Here is an 18,246-nt window from a genome sequence, read left to right as displayed (position 1 = left end):
CTATAACATCAAAAGGGCTATGTGTGATCTAAGTTTTAAACTAGTCCACCCCCTATACACAATAACATCCAAAATGTTAGAAACAATTTTAGTTGCATCCAATTCTTTGTCAAAACTAACAGAATTCCTCAGCTGCCAAACACCATAGACAGATTCGGCTAAGGCTAGTTTCAGCATGGTTGCCCTGACTGATTTGCCTCTGCACTGCTGCATTAACCAACACAATTCCTCACTCCAAGGTTTAGGATCATGTGCGATCCCAAGCCAATCCAACACCTGCTTCCAAATACGACTAGTTTCATTGCATTCAAAAAGTATGTGATCGATAGTTTCTTCCTTTGAACAGAAACAACATGTAGCATAGTTCACAATTCCAAACCGAAACAGCCTACTTCTAGTCGGCAGTTTTCCATGACAAGCAAGCCATAGTGTGATAAGGGCTCTTGGTCGTGCAATGTTTCCACAGAATATTCTAAACCAGGGGACTTGAAAATCCTGCGCTCTCAGATGATTGTAAACCTGTCGCATATTGAATTTCAGCATGGTATGCCAAGGTATTATGCTTGCTGTATCCTCTCTGCCTCAGAATGGTCTTATATATCCAAGAGTGATGCTCCTTTTCCTCAACCTGCATTATGTCCCTGCCCTTCAAGTAATAACTATTTATCCATCGCACCCATAAATTGTCCTTCTTCCTACTGATGTTCTAGAGAAGCTTCAGCATGGCAATGTTGTTCCAAATCTGCAAATCAATAATGTTCAGTCCACCATATTTTCTAGGCTTGCAAACACTCTTCCAAGCAACAGGACTTTTCTTCTTTATTGTAGCACCTCCTGTCCATACAAAAGAACGACAAATAGAATCAATATGGTGCAGAATGTGCTTTGGCAAAGGCAGACACTACAACCAGTAGTTGGCAGTTGCAAAACAGATACTCTTAACTAGTTGTATTTTCCCAGCATAGCTCAGCAGTCTACTACTCCAATGAGTAATTCTAGCAACAATTTTGTCATCTAGGGGCATATATTGGTGAATCTCGAGTCTCTTGCTAGTCATAGGAATTCCTAGATACCTGAATGGTAAATCCCCTTCTTGGAAAGTAGTAAGCTCCAGAATTCTGTTTCTAGTGTCATTATCCACTCCTCCAAAGTATACTCTGCACTTTCTGGGGTTCACAATCAGACCAGTTGACACAAAAATTTCTGTAGCACTGCTAGCATCATCTCCACAGATCTGAACTCCCCTCTAGAGAACAATAATACATCATCAGCAAAGGTAACATTTGTAAGATGTAGAGGGGCTTGCATCTACTATGATGTTTGAAATCAGATTCCAGTTGCATCTTAGAGAGCAGTCTATTCAAGTATTCCATAACTATCACAAAAAGCATGGGGGAAAGAGGATCACCCTGTCTAATCCCTCTCCTTGCTGGCATTACTTTAGTGTATACTCCATTGACATTGAACCTATACGACACAGTCTGGACTGTAAGCATGATCCATCTTACAAACTGCATAGGTAAGCCAATTTCCTTCATAATGATCTCAAGAGCATTCCAATCAACCATGTCGTAAGCTTTTTGCAAATCTAGCTGTAGCATACAATTTGGAGTCCCACCCTTCCTAGCATATCCTCTCAGCAGCTCATATGTAAGCAATATGTGATTGTGTATCTGCTGCCTTGGAATAAAGGCAGCTTGGCTATGATTAATCACACTGCCAATAACTCTAGCCAACCTTGCAGTGATAATCCTGGAGATGATCTTATAGAGAGTAGTGCACCCTGCTATTGGTATGTAGTCTTTAATAGTTCTTGATGCATCACTCTTAGGAATTAAAGTCACCACAATGCAATTAACAGCTTTATACATTCTCTCATTTTCAAAGAAATCCCTTACATCCCCCATCACATCATGTTTTACAGTTTGCCAACTTGCCTTGAAGAACTTAGCTCCAAATCCATCAATCCCTGGAGCTTTGGAGTCCCCTATCCCCTTAAGTGCTGTCTCAATTTCCTGCTCACTGATTGGTAATTCCAGGCTTTGCCTTTGCTCCATTGTCAATTGAGGTCCATTTCTCATCACAGATATATCCACATGTGAGATGTTCCTAGTAGCAGTCCCCATCAAGCTCTCATAATATGATACAACAGCATGTTCAATCTCCTCTTGGGTGGTTAATAATGTGTCATCCTCTTTATATAGAATTTGCATACCCTTGGCTGCTTGTTTAGACTTTAAGGATGCATGGAAATAAGAATTATTCCCATCACCCAACTTAAGCCAGTCAATCTTTGATTTCTGTTTAAGCACTTTCTCTTCAAGTTCAGTCAAGGTAAGGAGCTCGGTAGTGTAGACTTGGACTTTGTGAATTCTGTCTCTATTCATAAGATCTTGCTCAAGGTGGTGATGAGCCTCATCCAATCTATCTCTAGCTCGAGTAATAGACTCAAAGTATTTAGGGGTTTGCACATGTTTCTCATTTCCTTCTGTAGCCTCTTTAGTTTCTCCAATACAATGTACATGGGTCTGCCAGTAATGGGGATGTTCCAATTATCTCTAACCTTTTGATGATATCCCTCCATCTCCACAGCACAATTGTAGAATTTGAAATGAGATCTGGAGGGTGGCTTCTGGTCCTTTGCTTTTAGCCATAGCAATGCATGATCAGATACCCCTGGATGTAAAATATGCAGCGTGGTATCTAAATGCTGCTGGAACCAACTAGTGTTTGCAAGCACTTTGTCTATCTTTGAGTAAATAGTGGTCTCCATCTGCTTATTCGACCATGTGAAGGGTGCACCAATACCATCCATCTCACACAAGTCAGTTACCTCCATCATGCTAAGTAAGTCTTGTACTTCTGCCTGAGTAACTCTTTTACCACCAATCCGATCTTGGACTCGTGTGACATTATTAAAATCTCCAATTAACATCCAAGAGCCTTGTTGGCTATTATGGATACCCTCAATATCTCTCCACAAAATCCTTCTCTGATTAATGTCATTAGCAGCATATATAGCAGTGAGCCACGATAAGAAATTACCAGCTAAATCAAACAGTCCACAGTGAATCATTTGACTAGAGCTTTTGATAACATGAACATCAATCCTATTGTTATTCCAATTGATCCAGATTCTACCATTAGAATGATTGGCATAATTGTCAACAAACATACCTCCCAAGTGAAGATTCTGCTTGATGTCATTGGCCTTATTTTCCTTTACTCTAGTTTCAAGCAAAATAGTAATCATAGGTCGCATAGTTCTGAGGCGGGAGCTAACCTCACGAAGCTTGCCAGCATTATTGAACCCCCGAACATTCCACGCAATGATCATGAGGCATAGTCCTGATACACCAGTGGGTTATTCAAATCCCCCAGTGTAGCAAAGCCGTTGTCACATACTAAGGTAGCATCTTGTAGTATACTCTTGCCTCTATCCCTTCCTTTGAGCACTGTCTCCCACTCCTTTCCTGAGTCCTCAATACTGATAACATCTCTCCCCGCCTTCTTATTTTTAAAAGACTCTTGGTTTCTTCTATAATCCACTATTTTTCATGTGACCACACTAAAGGGGTTATCTCATAACCAATATGCTTGAGAATTTCACGCCACATGTTGAATGTAACTTGACATCCAAATAACAAATGCTCCATATTCTCGATGCCACTACAGAAAACACATCCCTGTTCAACCTGTATTCCAAACCGCAACAGTCGATCTTTCATTGAAAGATGTTCCTGTATACACAACCAAAGCACAAAAATTGATATGGGTTTCGCAATGTTTTTATGCAGAACTTTGTTCCAATCAGCTATGCTTCTATCACCTCGCAAAAGCTTATAAATTGCAACTGTACTATATTCTCTTATGGAAAATCTCTTTTCCTGCATCTGTACCGTGTATAATATCATGAATTTTGATTATGCTAGATGGAATCCACGACCCCCTGTGCTGATTCCGATCCATAGCAGTTTGGTTTTTCATATAATACATATTAATCCATTTAACCCACAATTTGTCAGATTTGGATTGAATATTCCAGAACAGCTTCCCCATGGTGGAAATATTCCACTCCCTAAGAGATATGACATCTAACCCTCCTGTAATCTTTGGGTTACAAACTGAATCCCACGCAACCAGTGCCTTATTTGAATTCCCCTCTTTACCGCACCACATAAAGTTTCTATAAATAGTCTCCACCTGTTTGATTACACATTGTCATACCCCAAATTTGTCCTACCCTTTACTTCTAACTGGCTTAGGCTTTTCATTCATGTACATACCTCCCATTAGGTCATCTAACACTCATGCATTCATTTAAATCAATAACATTGACATGGGATCAAGGATATTGAAAAGTTATGATCCTATGATCGAGGATATCACAATTGGGGCTGACTTGTATTGGCGTTTGTATTAAATTGATGATTGTATCTCCCCATGGTTATACCTACGAAGTAGTCAAGACTTGGTACAAAGGACTGTATTTGAATCAAGATGCTAATGTGTAGTGATTCTAGCCTGATTAGGGTTTTGTCGGGTTGCTTGTGTTACAATTCATCCTGACTCAATTATTGTTTGTTTGGGCCTCTCATTAAAGCGCTGAAGAAAAATCATTACCAAATATGCAGTTGATTAAAGGTTGACTTTATGGGGACCAAATCATGCTAATTAATTCTTGACCGAAGGTTACTTCAATCTTTTGACTGATTTTCAACTGATGTTGTGGTTCATCCAAATGGGCAATTAAAGATGAAGTGAAAAGCTTTGGAAATTTGAATTCAACAAGCGGAGGAAAAAGTGCTTTATTGCTTCAAAGACAAATCATAATTACAAGTCAATACAAATATCAAATTTCATACAGTTCATTACAAGACACCACTTAAAGGAGAAATTGAATTACAACAAAAATTGCACAATTGACTTTGTGGATCAACACTGGACTTTCCGTCAAGCTGTCAACGGTTGACCAGACTTTATCTCCACCTTATGGCTTGTCAGACTCGTGTTTCCATCAATTCTTCAAGCTTGCCTTAACACCACAGGCATCCAAATGGGCATCAGTTTAACCATGGAGTAACATTTTAAATTCACACTCATCAATTCAAAAATCATTCCCGCTGCCCATATCATTCAACATACTGTTTCAAGAACCATCCCACAGAGCCAATTGTGTCTGAGTAAAAAAAAACAACCTGCAACACACATAAAAACCATTCAGCATACTTCATAGACATTTTGTATCCAGTTTCAGCATAGTTCAGAAAATCCACAATCAATTCACATCAGTTTAAACCATTCGAAAACCTGCCACAATCCATATGTGATCAGCCCCATACATGATGCATCATTCAAAAGAGATCCTGAACCAGTATACATTCATACCAGTTTCTACTACACTATTGGATTTGTAATAAACATGAACCATATCCAAACATAAACAAAACATAACAGGCTGCCAGTCCAAACATCCATACCACTAACAGCCCCACCATTCCCCAAATTCAAACCATAAACAATTTCACGATACATTACCATACCATTCAAATCAAAACATAACCTACTGACAAACCTCTAAACACATTCTATAACCCTGCAATTTTCAGAAGCAAATCCAATTCCCCCTGCAGCATTCAAGACAAAACAGAATCATAACAATTTCCCTAACTAACTCTCCACCTTCAATTTATCTAATTTCTAACAAGTTTCTAACAAGTCTTTAACCAATAATTTTCATATAACCATTAGCATACTAATTGTTCCTTTTGCCTAATAGATTCATAGCTTTTTTATCAACCAAAAAACAGCTCCAAACAGCACCTCTAAAACCATTTGATAACAAAAAAATCTCAGTTTTATTTGATTACCAACAACCCATTCATAACTGACTTTGCTAACCCACTCTTGATTCTCATAACAGTCCCAAACTCACTAGTATTCACTAACAGTTTCACTTTACTTTCTACCAATCCTAACCATAGCATTTTACTAACAGAACTACCATTCTCTAACCACCTCTCAACCATTTTCTAACTACCTTGTAACTAAATGCTCATAACAGAAAAAAACCAATTTGTAACAGAAAAACAGTTTGTAACTCTTTCTCACCTCCTAACCACTTAACAACCTAACAGTTTCACTAACATCCATAGCAAAACAGACTCACTAAACCATATCCTTCTAACCACCTTATAGCAGTCCACAACAGAATCACAACTAACTATTACTACCTAACTAACTTCCTAAGTTCTGTAACAAACTTTTATAACAGAATAACAGAAATAGAACTAACCTCATACCTCACCTTCTTCAACTCTCTGAACAATTCACTCCTCATCCACTCCATCATTCTCTTTCTTTTCTCCTCAATCTTCAATTCCCTCCATATTCTTCATCTCTTCAATTCTTCACATCTTTATCCCATCTCTCTCATCTTCATCTCATTCTCCCAGCTTCATCTTCATTACTTCATGATCGTCATCTTCACTTCCTCTCCGCCACACCATTCACCATAGCCTTCATCTTCCTCTAACCTCCAACCTTCAATCATCTTCAAATTCCCAAAGAACCTTTACTCTGCACTTCAAACGAATTCCTCGTGAGACAACTTCCATCAACATCTCACCATCACCTTCGAAATTTGCAGAAGAGGAAATCTATAAAAGAGAAAGAAGCAAGAAAATCGCATAACAGAAAGAAAAGGAAACTCACCTCTACCGAAATTTGTAACCAAAATTCAGATTCAAGAACTTCTTCATCATCATCGATTCGTTCTTCAATCACCTTCAGAAAAACTCAGAAAAACCATACACAAACTTGATTCTTCTTCAATCATCGCTTTCGAATCATCAATCATCATCGTCAGCTCCAATCGACCTCATCAACGCGCTTCAACATCTTCAACTTCCAAGTTGCAATCCACGACCTAGCACTGCAAGGATAACAAACTGCGTTACTTTCATTCATCAGAGACTCACGAAAGGAACAGAAAGACGAAAGTGAGCGGAGCTTGCTTCGCCTCTTGGTTCACGACAGAAGAAGCGTCATCGAAGAATGGATCCCGTCGCCGCTGAGATTGAGTGAGACAATTGATTGAGAACGGAGTAGGGTGAGCGGATGATGCTGCGAGGTGTATCGGAGGAGAAGGACGCGCCCTTGCCGTCGCCGCCGTCGTGTGCTTGCGAGAAGAGAAGACGATCCTGAATCTCAAAGGTCACACTTTTGACCTAATCCCCTTTCTCTTTTTTTATTTTTTAATTTCTTTTATTTTAATTTAATCTGAATAATTCTTGGGCCATCTCCACGAAAATGCTAATCTCACCTCCCCTGGCCCATGTTACTTGATTTTGGCTGAATTGTGATAAAAAAAGGGGGCTTTGGGCCATCTGTGTGGACCCTGCGCCTATTTGCTAACTGCACCACTGAATTCAATTTTCAACCCCCCTGGCTCCATACAAAAAATATTAGATTTTGATTCCCTTTTAGATTTTTTTTTATATATAGTTTTTTAGATATTAAAAGACAATAAAACCAATAAAAATTTCCTTGTTAGATTGTTTAGATTACTTTTGGGTTTAATTTTAGCTCCTCTAATTGAACATTTTTCCTTCATAAAAACTCATAAAAAAGTAGTAGTTTTTTAGGTTATTTTTGCGCTTAATTTTGACTTGTTTCTCATATGCTTTCGTGCTAAATTTCGTATGTTTGTGTTTAGATTGATTTTGGCCTATAACTTTGGCCTATGTTAATATCATTTGTATTCTCTTTTTAGAATCGATTCCGTTACCATGTTAACTTTAGATTTAGACTCCTTTTGTACATAAATAGGAATTACAAATTAGACTAGAATTTAGAATAGTTCCTTTCCTTCATTCTTTTCCTTTTCAACTTTTAAAATACTTAATAAATACCGATGAAGATCATACCGTTACTATATTTCATAGTAGGAAAGAAATGATTGGGGCGTAGGCCCCAATGTATGTTCTTTCCTACTTAGCGGGAAAGAAATGATGGAGGCGTAGGCCTCGGTGTATTTCTTAACCGCTATTTAGAGAATCGATTGTGGCGTAGGCCTCGATGTGTATTCTCTAAATATCCAAAAAAATTGTATTTCATTAAGAGAAACGATTGTGGTGTAGGCCTCGATGTGCGTTCTCTAAATATGCAAAACAAATCCCTTTTTGGTATGATCTAAGTCACAAGATTAAAATTCCCTTAAAAAACACCAACCAAAAACACTTCAAAAAACCTAATAAATGTTCAGACTTAAAACAAAAGTGAGGAAGTGATGCGAGACCTTGTAGTGGGTTCTCGTCATCATGGAATTACCCTTAAAAGATACAAACCAATCTCCTTTTCTCCTTTCTAAGGGCAAGTTATCTCCGCTCCATTGCATCCTAGGCTGTCCCCTTATGCAAGAGCGTGAGCGTTAACGCCGCCCAACTAAAAAACACAAAAACAAACAGAAAATCGTGAGCCGAGCTACGGTAACTCTGATTCCTGAAAAGGATACGTAGGCAGCGGGGTAGGGCCCGTGCGAGTACAATTCTTTATTTTCCCTACATTTTGCATTCATTTCGCATTTAGACATAGACATAGTACACACCCTTTAGATAGAAACAAACATAGGTGGATACCATCGAGTACGATGGGCGCGAGGGGTGCTAATACCTTCCCCTTGCGTAACCGACTCCCGTACCTTGATTCTCTGGTCGCAAGACCCTGTTCCTTCCTTTGTTAGGTTTTCTGATATTCCTTTCCCTTATGGGATAAATATATTGGTGGCGACTCTGTCCATTTTTTTCGCGAGCGTGCGACAGCTGGCGACTCTGCTGGGGATGTTGCTAGACCTGTTGCTGGTCCATCCTTAGTGAGTCGATCCTAGCCTGCGTTTGTTTGTTTATTTACTGGGTGTTTATTTGTTTTTATGTCTATACCTTGTATATATGTTTGCATGTTTACTTTTCTGCTTGCATATCATGTTTATTTCTGTTTGCACATCATGCATATGGATTATATTCTGTGTTCCTTGGGGTCTTCTGTTCTATTTTGCAGGTTGGGTGGGATGTTCTATGAGGTAAAAGGCCCAATACCCAGGCCAGAGTGACACATAGGATACCTAGGATAGAGTGGATAGTCATGACGCCGATGAGATGTCAGGTCTTGTCTAGTGCGATCATGAGACCCACGCCCAGTCGAGGTCCAAATGGGGTATCATTGTTGGCATGTAGATGCAACAACATTGGTGCCTCAGGAGGACTGATAACGCTGGTTGCCATTTTGACCTACCCTGACCTAGACCACACCTGTGAGTGGGGAGGGATATACATGACAGGTACCGTTGGTGACTATTCTGTTATGATGGTGACTATTGTTCCTATGGTTCCATGATACAAGGCCGAACCTTTGATCTCATGACATCTGATCTATATCAGTTATTCAGAGGATTGTACAGTGGTTACTAAGATTATGTGGACCGTTGACCCCATGCTGTTGCATCGCATAACATCATTTCTTTATCCACTTCATTTATGGGGGATCCTAAAGTATATTTCCAAAAAAAAAAAGAGAAAAAGAAAAAAGGAAATAAAAAAAAAAGAAAGAAAAGATATTCTATACAAAAAAGAGAAGCTTTGATTCCAAAAAAAAGAAAAATGAAAGTGTATGAAAAGACTTTAGGATCTCTCATAAATGAAACATGCATTCATACTATCATGCATTTCATGGTTCTATCAGAAGCTTATGGAGCCCTTTCTATTCAGACTTTGACATCAACAACAGATTTGACTTCTCACCCTTATGTGCTTGAAAGTTAGCATTGGAACAACTCCGTGAGGTTTTTGAGTGAGACGAGAACATAAATGGAGACTGACATGAATCAGTGTATGGAGGTTATTCAAGCCTTTTCTCTTTGACAAGAAGAATTGAGACATGTTCCTCAGAGGCCTAATGGAATGTTAAACTCACCTCAAGATAAGGTCCTATGAATCAGAATTTCTGAAGTATTGCTGAGATTCCTATCACTGTTAAGGAGGAAATACACCATTGGAAATTGAAGTCTTCAAGTTCCCGATTATTCAAATTGACAAAAGGTTTTACCTCTTGGAAGAAAGTTTGGAATCCATAAAAAGTCGTGACTCCGCTGATTCAGATGTTATTGGTTTGTGCCTAATGCCTGATATCAAGAAATGCAAGGATCATCCACTCTCACTCCTAATGATGGATATTGAAGCTAAAATGGTAATCATACCTTGTACATGTGTGGAAGTTGCTTGGGGCTCCCGCACGAGGGATAAGCAAGACACACTCTTATCTTGAGCATTGCATCATTCACCTTGCTCGAATCCCTAAAGCATTACAAATTCTTGGGTGACTTCGTCAGAATCTTCTTCCCTGTGATAATCAAGAGTGTTCTTCACAATGCTTCTCATTCTCAGGGTTCTACTTCATATATCAGTTGCCTTTTCTCAGGATCTCCTTCTCAGTGGCCTTGCTAGTTAACAGAGACAAGAAGAATATGAGAAACAAATTGACGTGATTCTATTGCCTTGTGCTCATTCGTTTCCTTGTTTGTTGGAATCACAATTGGTTAAGATTCTAGTATTGGGTCTTCTTCACCACAAGTAGCTCTCTTGAGTTGATGATCATACAAGATTCTTCCCGTTTATGATGGCGATTACTACTCTAGCAACTATGCTTGGGGCTCCCGCACGAGGGATAAGCAAGACGTACTCTTATCTTGAGCATTGCATCATTCGCATTGCTCGAATCCCTAAAGCAAGGCAAAAGTTTACAACTCATGGGTGACTTTGTTGGAGTTCTCTTTTGAAGTAATCTGAAGTGTTTGGAAGGAACTGCAGAAAGTAGTCAAGCTCAATAAGTCCAGACGGAGTCAAGTCTCCTCAACAAAGACATTCATTTAGTTTCTTACTACATTCTCATTGTGACATTTCATTGTTTGTTTAAGCACTGATCGCATGTAAAAACTTGTTAATTTCTGAATGAAAATCATAATACATTGTTTATGTTCGTCTTGAAGCAATCCATTCGTTTTCACTCATAAAAATGTTTTTGGCATTACGATACCAACTTTACTAATTGCTTGCTTAGGCAAAAGCTGAGGGAGAATGATGAAAGATAAAAATGCAAAATATCCAATTGTGTACTTTTGAATAAAACCCTACTGAGGATGTACAGGCATTGTTTCAAATCCTCAAACACCGGAGATATAAGGGAGATAGACCCTCGTTAACCCCTTTGGGCCTTGAAGTAGGAGTTTCTTTTTTAAACATAAAAAACCCTTATTTCAACCTTGGGGCAGGGTAGTGTTCATTTAACTTGATCGAGTGTTCAAAACTCACCAAAAGGATATGCATCCAAGGATACAACAATGGTTATCCTTCCAAAGGTTGAGGAATCTCAAAACCGCAATGGTTATCCTTATTCCATCAAGAGGTCAAAAGATGACGATGCCACAATGGTTATCCCTCATCAATCAAAGAATGAGGCGGTCACAATCTTTCAAACAAATCGAGAGAAACGCAAGATCACACGACTTGTTCCAAAAAGAATAAAAAAAAAGCCCGCTAAGTCAACAACATGAAAATAAGTGACTTAGGCAAAAGTTAGGGCATCCCGCTGGACTTCAAAAATTTACAAAAGAATTTGTCCAGGCAAAAGTTAGGGAAACAAAAGAGAAAAGCAAAGAAGCGAAAATCCTTATCAAAAGAACAAAGTCGTGTGATCAGACACCAAAAATGCAAGATGAAGTGACTGCCATGTCCAAAAAAACCTCATTGATTCCTCAACCATCCCAAATTCCTTGTGAGGAATGAACACTCATGTCGAGTTAATTGAACCTAGGAATGGAGAACATCACGAAGGGGGTGGGTACCAAATAATTTTGAGCCTAAAATCCTTTGTTTTCTGAAAACCGTGAACCTGGCCAAGTTACAACCCTCAAAAGTCCTAATTGAAGTAGGGTTATGTTGAAAGCACACTCCTATGAGATAGCGTTTAACTGACTCCCAATGAAGCGAGACTCATTTCCATGTTGGTATCGTATGCTTGCTTTATCTTCTATATGCAAAAATCGAGGTTGTGTCAACTAGTGATTCAGTCACAAGAGGTCGCAACCTCATTTCATAAAAAAGTTTTAAAACTTCAAGACTAACATAGGCTTTGCATTAGAATTATCATTCTTAGAATTAACATTCTTTTGCATACAAAACATGTGCTTAACGTCAAGGAAGTTACCACGATGAGAATCAGTGAGTAACTTGATCATGTCAAAGTACAAGAGACTTGAGAACTTCGAGGAGGAAAAGCTAATCACCTCAAATGTTGACAATCAAGGGGCAAGTTATCCAAAGAACTCCGTTGGGCATGAACAGTTAATGCTTTCTTTGATTACCCTGAGGGGAAGAGTTTGAAGACTCCGTTGAGCGTGGTAAAGTTGTTTCCATGTTTGTTTGACTTCAAAACAAAGAAAGCTTGATGATTCTAGTAAGATGTACCTAATCAGGGGCAATTGAATCGAGGTTTGACCTCTCAAATTTGGCATATCTGGAGCAATTGAGTCGAGGAATCTCTCTCAGATTCAACCAACCTGGGGCAGTTACGTCGAGATTTGACAAATCTCTCCAAAGATCCATTGGGGCAAATTCCTCCATAAGTCACGAAGCTTGGGGCACGATTCTGAGTTTTTTGTCGCTCCATGACCATAGGAGTTTATTTCTCCTAGAATCTTGGTCTCTCCCCAAGCATGGAGTTTATTTCTCCCAAGAGTTTGTTCCATTCCTCAAGCATAGGAGTTTATTTCTCCTAGGAGTTGTCCTACTTCCCTAATCAAGGCTCCTTATCTGGATTTCTCATCCCCTAACATGGTGAATCAAGGGAATCTCCTTAAGCTGAAAATCCTCCAAGCAGTGGCACATGGTGAGAAGTCCGAAATCATTCTTCAAGTCAAAGAAAAGTGTATCTTACAAATCAAAGTCCAATATCTATTGGCACCTCCACATGGTCCTTAACACTAAGGGGATTCTCCCTGGTGTTTACCTCACTAATGCCTTTATTTGGCACTCTGCATATAGTGTTCATTGCATATAACATTGCATCCTCAAAAGCGTAGTATACCCGTCAAAGCGGATCGTTACGCCATAGAAAAATTCAAGCATGCGTACAAAGCATAAGCCAGATAGTACAAATCATCACTCAATCAAGCCGATGGTGCATCCTCACAGAAGTTGTCATCCGTATAAACTTCACTTGATATCTACTACTCCATCACAAATCTCTTCCAGCCATGGTGCCGATACCTGGTATCCCAATCCCCAGTAATTCAATCTACCAAACTCCTCAAACACTCGTCTGTGTCATTCTTTCGATACTCGTCTGTATCTCTTTTGATGCTCGTCTGTGTCATTCCTTCGATACTCGTCTGTATCTCTTTTTGATGCTCGTCTGTGTCATTCCTTCGATACTCGTCTGTATCTCTTTTTGATGCTCGTCTGTGTCATTCTTTCGGTACTCGTCTGTATCTCTTTTTGATGCTCGTCTGTGTCATTTTTTCGATACTCGTCTGTATCTCTTTTGATGCTCGTCTGTGTCATCCCTTCGATACTCGTCTGTATCTCTTTTAACACTCGTCTGTGTCATTCCTTCGATACTCGTCTGTATCTCTTTTTGATGCTCGTCTGTGTCATTCTTTCGATACTCGTCTGTATCTCTTTTGATGCTCGTCTGTGTCATCCCTTCGATACTCGTCTGTATCTCTTTTAACACTCGTCTGTGTCATTCCTTCGATACTCGTCTGTATCTCTTTTGATGCTCGTCTGTGTCATTCCCTCGATACTCGTCTGTATCTCTTTTTGATGCTCGTCTGTGTCATTCTTTCGATACTCGTCTGTATCTCTTTGATGCTCGTCTGTGTCATCCCTTCGATACTCGTCTGTATCTCTTTTTGATGCTCGTCTGTGTCATTCCTTCGATACTCGTCTGTATCTCTTTTGATGCTCGTATGTGTCATTCTTTCGATACTCGTCTGTATCCTCTTTTGATGCTCGTATGTGTCACTCTTTCGATACTCGTCTGTATCTCCCTAAAAAAAAACAACTGTCTATGTCACTTTATCTTTCTGTCAAACCTACTCCCCTCCCAATCATTTCCATGTAAATATCAATCCCTTTGAGAACCTTGTATTGGCACTTTGGCTACGTTACAAGCTATCACCGTTTTTCCAATTACTCACTGTAAATATTTCCATCAAGAAAAACAAAATTCTCTTTCCCCAGCAGATATCAAGGCAAAAATAAAAGAATAAAGACCACTCCATCTTCTCTTCAGGACAAATTTCTGGTCTTGGTATTTAATCTTCTTCCACCTCGAATGTTCGAAAGGCTAACGCCAATCTCACCTTCAGGTTTAAGATGATTAAATAGGGGCAGCTGTCATACCCCAAATTTGTCCTACCCTTTACTTCTAACTGGCTTAGGCTTTTCATTCATGTACATACCTCCCATTAGGTCATCTAACACTCATGCATTCATTTAAATCAATAACATTGACATGGGATCAAGGATATTGAAAAGTTATGATCCTATGATCGAGGATATCACAATTGGGGCTGACTTGTATTGGCGTTTGTATTAAATTGATGATTGTATCTCCCCATGGTTATACCTACGAAGTAGTCAAGACTTGGTACAAAGGACTGTATTTGAATCAAGATGCTAATGTGTAGTGATTCTAGCCTGATTAGGGTTTTGTCGGGTTGCTTGTGTTACAATTCATCCTGACTCAATTATTGTTTGTTTGGGCCTCTCATTAAAGCGCTGAAGAAAAATCATTACCAAATATGCAGTTGATTAAAGGTTGACTTTATGGGGACCAAATCATGCTAATTAATTCTTGACCGAAGGTTACTTCAATCTTTTGACTGATTTTCAACTGATGTTGTGGTTCATCCAAATGGGCAATTAAAGATGAAGTGAAAAGCTTTGGAAATTTGAATTCAACAAGCGGAGGAAAAAGTGCTTTATTGCTTCAAAGACAAATCATAATTACAAGTCAATACAAATATCAAATTTCATACAGTTCATTACAAGACACCACTTAAAGGAGAAATTGAATTACAACAAAAATTGCACAATTGACTTTGTGGATCAACACTGGACTTTCCGTCAAGCTGTCAACGGTTGACCAGACTTTATCTCCACCTTATGGCTTGTCAGACTCGTGTTTCCATCAATTCTTCAAGCTTGCCTTAACACCACAGGCATCCAAATGGGCATCAGTTTAACCATGGAGTAACATTTTAAATTCACACTCATCAATTCACAAATCATTCCCGCTGCCCATATCATTCAACATACTGTTTCAAGAACCATCCCACAGAGCCAATTGTGTCTGAGTCAAAAAAAACAACCTGCAACACACATAAAAACCATTCAGCATACTTCATAGACATTTTGTATCCAGTTTCAGCATAGTTCAGAAAATCCACAATCAATTCACATCAGTTTAAACCATTCGAAAACCTGCCACAATCCATATGTGATCAGCCCCATACATGATGCATCATTCAAAAGAGATCCTGAACCAGTATACATTCATACCAGTTTCTACTACACTATTGGATTTGTAATAAACATGAACCATATCCAAACATAAACAAAACATAACAGGCTGCCAGTCCAAACATCCATACCACTAACAGCCCCACCATTCCCCAAATTCAAACCATAAACAATTTCACGATACATTACCATACCATTCAAATCAAAACATAACCTACTGACAAACCTCTAAACACATTCTATAACCCTGCAATTTTCAGAAGCAAATCCAATTCCCCCTGCAGCATTCAAGACAAAACAGAATCATAACAATTTCCCTAACTAACTCTCCACCTTCAATTTATCTAATTTCTAACAAGTTTCTAACAAGTCTTTAACCAATAATTTTCATATAACCATTAGCATACTAATTGTTCCTTTTGCCTAATAGATTCATAGCTTTTTTATCAACCAAAAAACAGCTCCAAACAGCACCTCTAAAACCATTTGATAACAAAAAAATCTCAGTTTTATTTGATTACCAACAACCCATTCATAACTGACTTTGCTAACCCACTCTTGATTCTCATAACAGTCCCAAACTCACTAGTATTCACTAACAGTTTCACTTTACTTTCTACCAATCCTAACCATAGCATTTTACTAACAGAACTACCATTCTCTAACCACCTCTCAACCATTTTCTAACTACCTTGTAACTAAATGCTCATAACAGAAAAAAACCAATTTGTAACAGAAAAACAGTTTGTAACTCTTTCTCACCTCCTAACCACTTAACAACCTAACAGTTTCACTAACATCCATAGCAAAACAGACTCACTAAACCATATCCTTCTAACCACCTTATAGCAGTCCACAACAGAATCACAACTAACTATTACTACCTAACTAACTTCCTAAGTTCTGTAACAAACTTTTATAACAGAATAACAGAAATAGAACTAACCTCATACCTCACCTTCTTCAACTCTCTGAACAATTCACTCCTCATCCACTCCATCATTCTCTTTCTTTTCTCCTCAATCTTCAATTCCCTCCATATTCTTCATCTCTTCAATTCTTCACATCTTTATCCCATCTCTCTCATCTTCATCTCATTCTCCCAGCTTCATCTTCATTACTTCATGATCGTCATCTTCACTTCCTCTCCGCCACACCATTCACCATAGCCTTCATCTTCCTCTAACCTCCAACCTTCAATCATCTTCAAATTCCCAAAGAACCTTTACTCTGCACTTCAAACGAATTCCTCGTGAGACAACTTCCATCAACATCTCACCATCACCTTCGAAATTTGCAGAAGAGGAAATCTATAAAAGAGAAAGAAGCAAGAAAATCGCATAACAGAAAGAAAAGGAAACTCACCTCTACCGAAATTTGTAACCAAAATTCAGATTCAAGAACTTCTTCATCATCATCGATTCGTTCTTCAATCACCTTCAGAAAAACTCAGAAAAACCATACACAAACTTGATTCTTCTTCAATCATCGCTTTCGAATCATCAATCATCATCGTCAGCTCCAATCGACCTCATCAACGCGCTTCAACATCTTCAACTTCCAAGTTGCAATCCACGACCTAGCACTGCAAGGATAACAAACTGCGTTACTTTCATTCATCAGAGACTCACGAAAGGAACAGAAAGACGAAAGTGAGCGGAGCTTGCTTCGCCTCTTGGTTCACGACAGAAGAAGCGTCATCGAAGAATGGATCCCGTCGCCGCTGAGATTGAGTGAGACAATTGATTGAGAACGGAGTAGGGTGAGCGGATGATGCTGCGAGGTGTATCGGAGGAGAAGGACGCGCCCTTGCCGTCGCCGCCGTCGTGTGCTTGCGAGAAGAGAAGACGATCCTGAATCTCAAAGGTCACACTTTTGACCTAATCCCCTTTCTCTTTTTTTATTTTTTAATTTCTTTTATTTTAATTTAATCTGAATAATTCTTGGGCCATCTCCACGAAAATGCTAATCTCACCTCCCCTGGCCCATGTTACTTGATTTTGGCTGAATTGTGATAAAAAAAGGGGGCTTTGGGCCATCTGTGTGGACCCTGCGCCTATTTGCTAACTGCACCACTGAATTCAATTTTCAACCCCCCTGGCTCCATACAAAAAATATTAGATTTTGATTCCCTTTTAGATTTTTTTTTATATATAGTTTTTTAGATATTAAAAGACAATAAAACCAATAAAAATTTCCTTGTTAGATTGTTTAGATTACTTTTGGGTTTAATTTTAGCTCCTCTAATTGAACATTTTTCCTTCATAAAAACTCATAAAAAAGTAGTAGTTTTTTAGGTTATTTTTGCGCTTAATTTTGACTTGTTTCTCATATGCTTTCGTGCTAAATTTCGTATGTTTGTGTTTAGATTGATTTTGGCCTATAACTTTGGCCTATGTTAATATCATTTGTATTCTCTTTTTAGAATCGATTCCGTTACCATGTTAACTTTAGATTTAGACTCCTTTTGTACATAAATAGGAATTACAAATTAGACTAGAATTTAGAATAGTTCCTTTCCTTCATTCTTTTCCTTTTCAACTTTTAAAATACTTAATAAATACCGATGAAGATCATACCGTTACTATATTTCATAGTAGGAAAGAAATGATTGGGGCGTAGGCCCCAATGTATGTTCTTTCCTACTTAGCGGGAAAGAAATGATGGA

The 18,246-nt window shown here is 38.7% G+C and overlaps 2 protein-coding genes across 2 annotated transcripts; both read right to left on the bottom strand.

Annotated features, from left to right (window-relative positions):
• On the bottom strand, positions 1-528 carry LOC131651320 (uncharacterized). The gene has a single exon (XM_058920985.1). It carries the CDS (start codon positions 526-528, stop codon positions 1-3), a length of 528 nt encoding a protein of 175 aa, XP_058776968.1.
• Positions 529-706: 178 nt separating this feature from the next.
• On the bottom strand, positions 707-5,535 carry LOC131651319 (uncharacterized). Its single transcript, XM_058920984.1, has 10 exons — positions 5,481-5,535; positions 5,311-5,366; positions 5,146-5,198; positions 4,697-4,814; positions 3,900-4,203; positions 3,696-3,740; positions 2,675-3,348; positions 1,383-2,528; positions 937-1,246; positions 707-834 (listed from the first exon to the last, which is right to left on the bottom strand). The coding sequence occupies exons 1-10, from the start codon at positions 5,533-5,535 to the stop codon at positions 707-709; spliced, it is 2,889 nt and encodes a 962-aa protein (XP_058776967.1).
• Between the last annotated feature and the right edge of the window lie 12,711 nt (positions 5,536-18,246).

This window comes from Vicia villosa, linkage group LG2, assembly GCF_029867415.1.
Source record: "Vicia villosa cultivar HV-30 ecotype Madison, WI linkage group LG2, Vvil1.0, whole genome shotgun sequence".
In the NCBI taxonomy this organism is placed as follows: Eukaryota; Viridiplantae; Streptophyta; class Magnoliopsida; order Fabales; family Fabaceae; genus Vicia; species Vicia villosa.
Note: the sequence above shows the minus strand (reverse complement) of the source record. Positions and strands in the feature narration are given on the sequence as shown.

Coding starts and splice junctions, on each gene's coding strand:
- LOC131651320 (XM_058920985.1), bottom strand. CDS start 528: ATGCGACAGGTTTACAATCATCTGAGAGCGCAGGATTTTCAAGTCCCC.
- LOC131651319 (XM_058920984.1), bottom strand. CDS start 5,535: ATGTATCGTGAAATTGTTTATGGTTTGAATTTGGGGAATGGTGGGGCT. Junction 5,367..5,480: donor GAATGGTGGGGCTGTTAGTG/GTATGGATGTTT, acceptor ATACTGGTTCAG/GATCTCTTTTGAATGATGCA. Junction 2,529..2,674: donor TGCATATTTTACATCCAGGG/GTATCTGATCAT, acceptor CATTACTGGCAG/ACCCATGTACATTGTATTGG.